Raw genomic sequence first — 736 nt, 5'->3', positions numbered from 1 at the left:
TATAACACTAATAACCCTCCACACACAGATGTCTGATCAATAGGACTCTGTTCACTTTGATTAAATCATTCTTTCCTTCTGCTGATTTAAGCTTCTCTGCAGCTCTGAGTGATAAAAGTTCATCCTCACCGATCGCAGAGTTCATGTCTGTCAGGGCGGCTGTCTCGGTCCTGGTCTCCGTCCGCCGTTAAACTCGTTAACGTCTCTTTCAGCTTCCATTTGAAGCAGTTTGGACTTTTTATCTTTGGGCTCGTGCGGAGTTTCCCGTTCTTCATGACGAAGAAACCCGAAGTGACGAAGCTGCGTGTTGCGTAACAACACACCGGGTTCCGAAGAGGTCTCACCTGCAGCGGCAACCACGTGACTCACCTTTACGTCTCCATCAGATCCGGATCCGTTCATCGGTTTAGAGACTTTTAGAGGAAATAAAAGAGTCCGTTTGTCATAACTATAAAAACATTATTGTCAATATGATTATTATGAGTATTGTTAAAGTCATTCTTATTGTTCATATCATTATTAATAATAATAATTATTATTATAATTGTTATTATTATCACTATCGTAATTATTATTATAATTATTGCTATTGTAATTATTATGGTAATTATTGAGATTATTGTTATTATTAAAGTATGCAAATACTAAAGTAAAGTACATGAACCTCAAGTACTTGAGTAAAGGTACTTATACATCACTGATATCAGGTTATCACAATATTAAATATTAACGATGA

General features: G+C 36.3%; 1 protein-coding gene across 1 annotated transcript in view; it reads right to left on the bottom strand.

Moving 5' to 3' along the window:
* Window positions 1-346, bottom strand: part of LOC116377410 (uncharacterized) — a 3623-nt gene extending 3277 nt beyond the window's left edge. The window contains exon 1 of the mRNA XM_031839047.1: window positions 130-346. Within this exon, the coding sequence (XP_031694907.1) occupies window positions 130-145 (16 nt within the window). The 5' untranslated portion in view covers window positions 146-346. The remainder of the gene's footprint in view (window positions 1-129) is intronic.
* Between the last annotated feature and the right edge of the window lie 390 nt (window positions 347-736).

The sequence above is a fragment of the Anarrhichthys ocellatus genome, unplaced genomic scaffold (assembly GCF_004355925.1).
Source record: "Anarrhichthys ocellatus isolate YVR2014 unplaced genomic scaffold, GSC_Weel_1.0 scaffold1216, whole genome shotgun sequence".
NCBI classification, from domain to species: domain Eukaryota; kingdom Metazoa; phylum Chordata; class Actinopteri; order Perciformes; family Anarhichadidae; genus Anarrhichthys; species Anarrhichthys ocellatus.
Note: the sequence above shows the minus strand (reverse complement) of the source record. Positions and strands in the feature narration are given on the sequence as shown.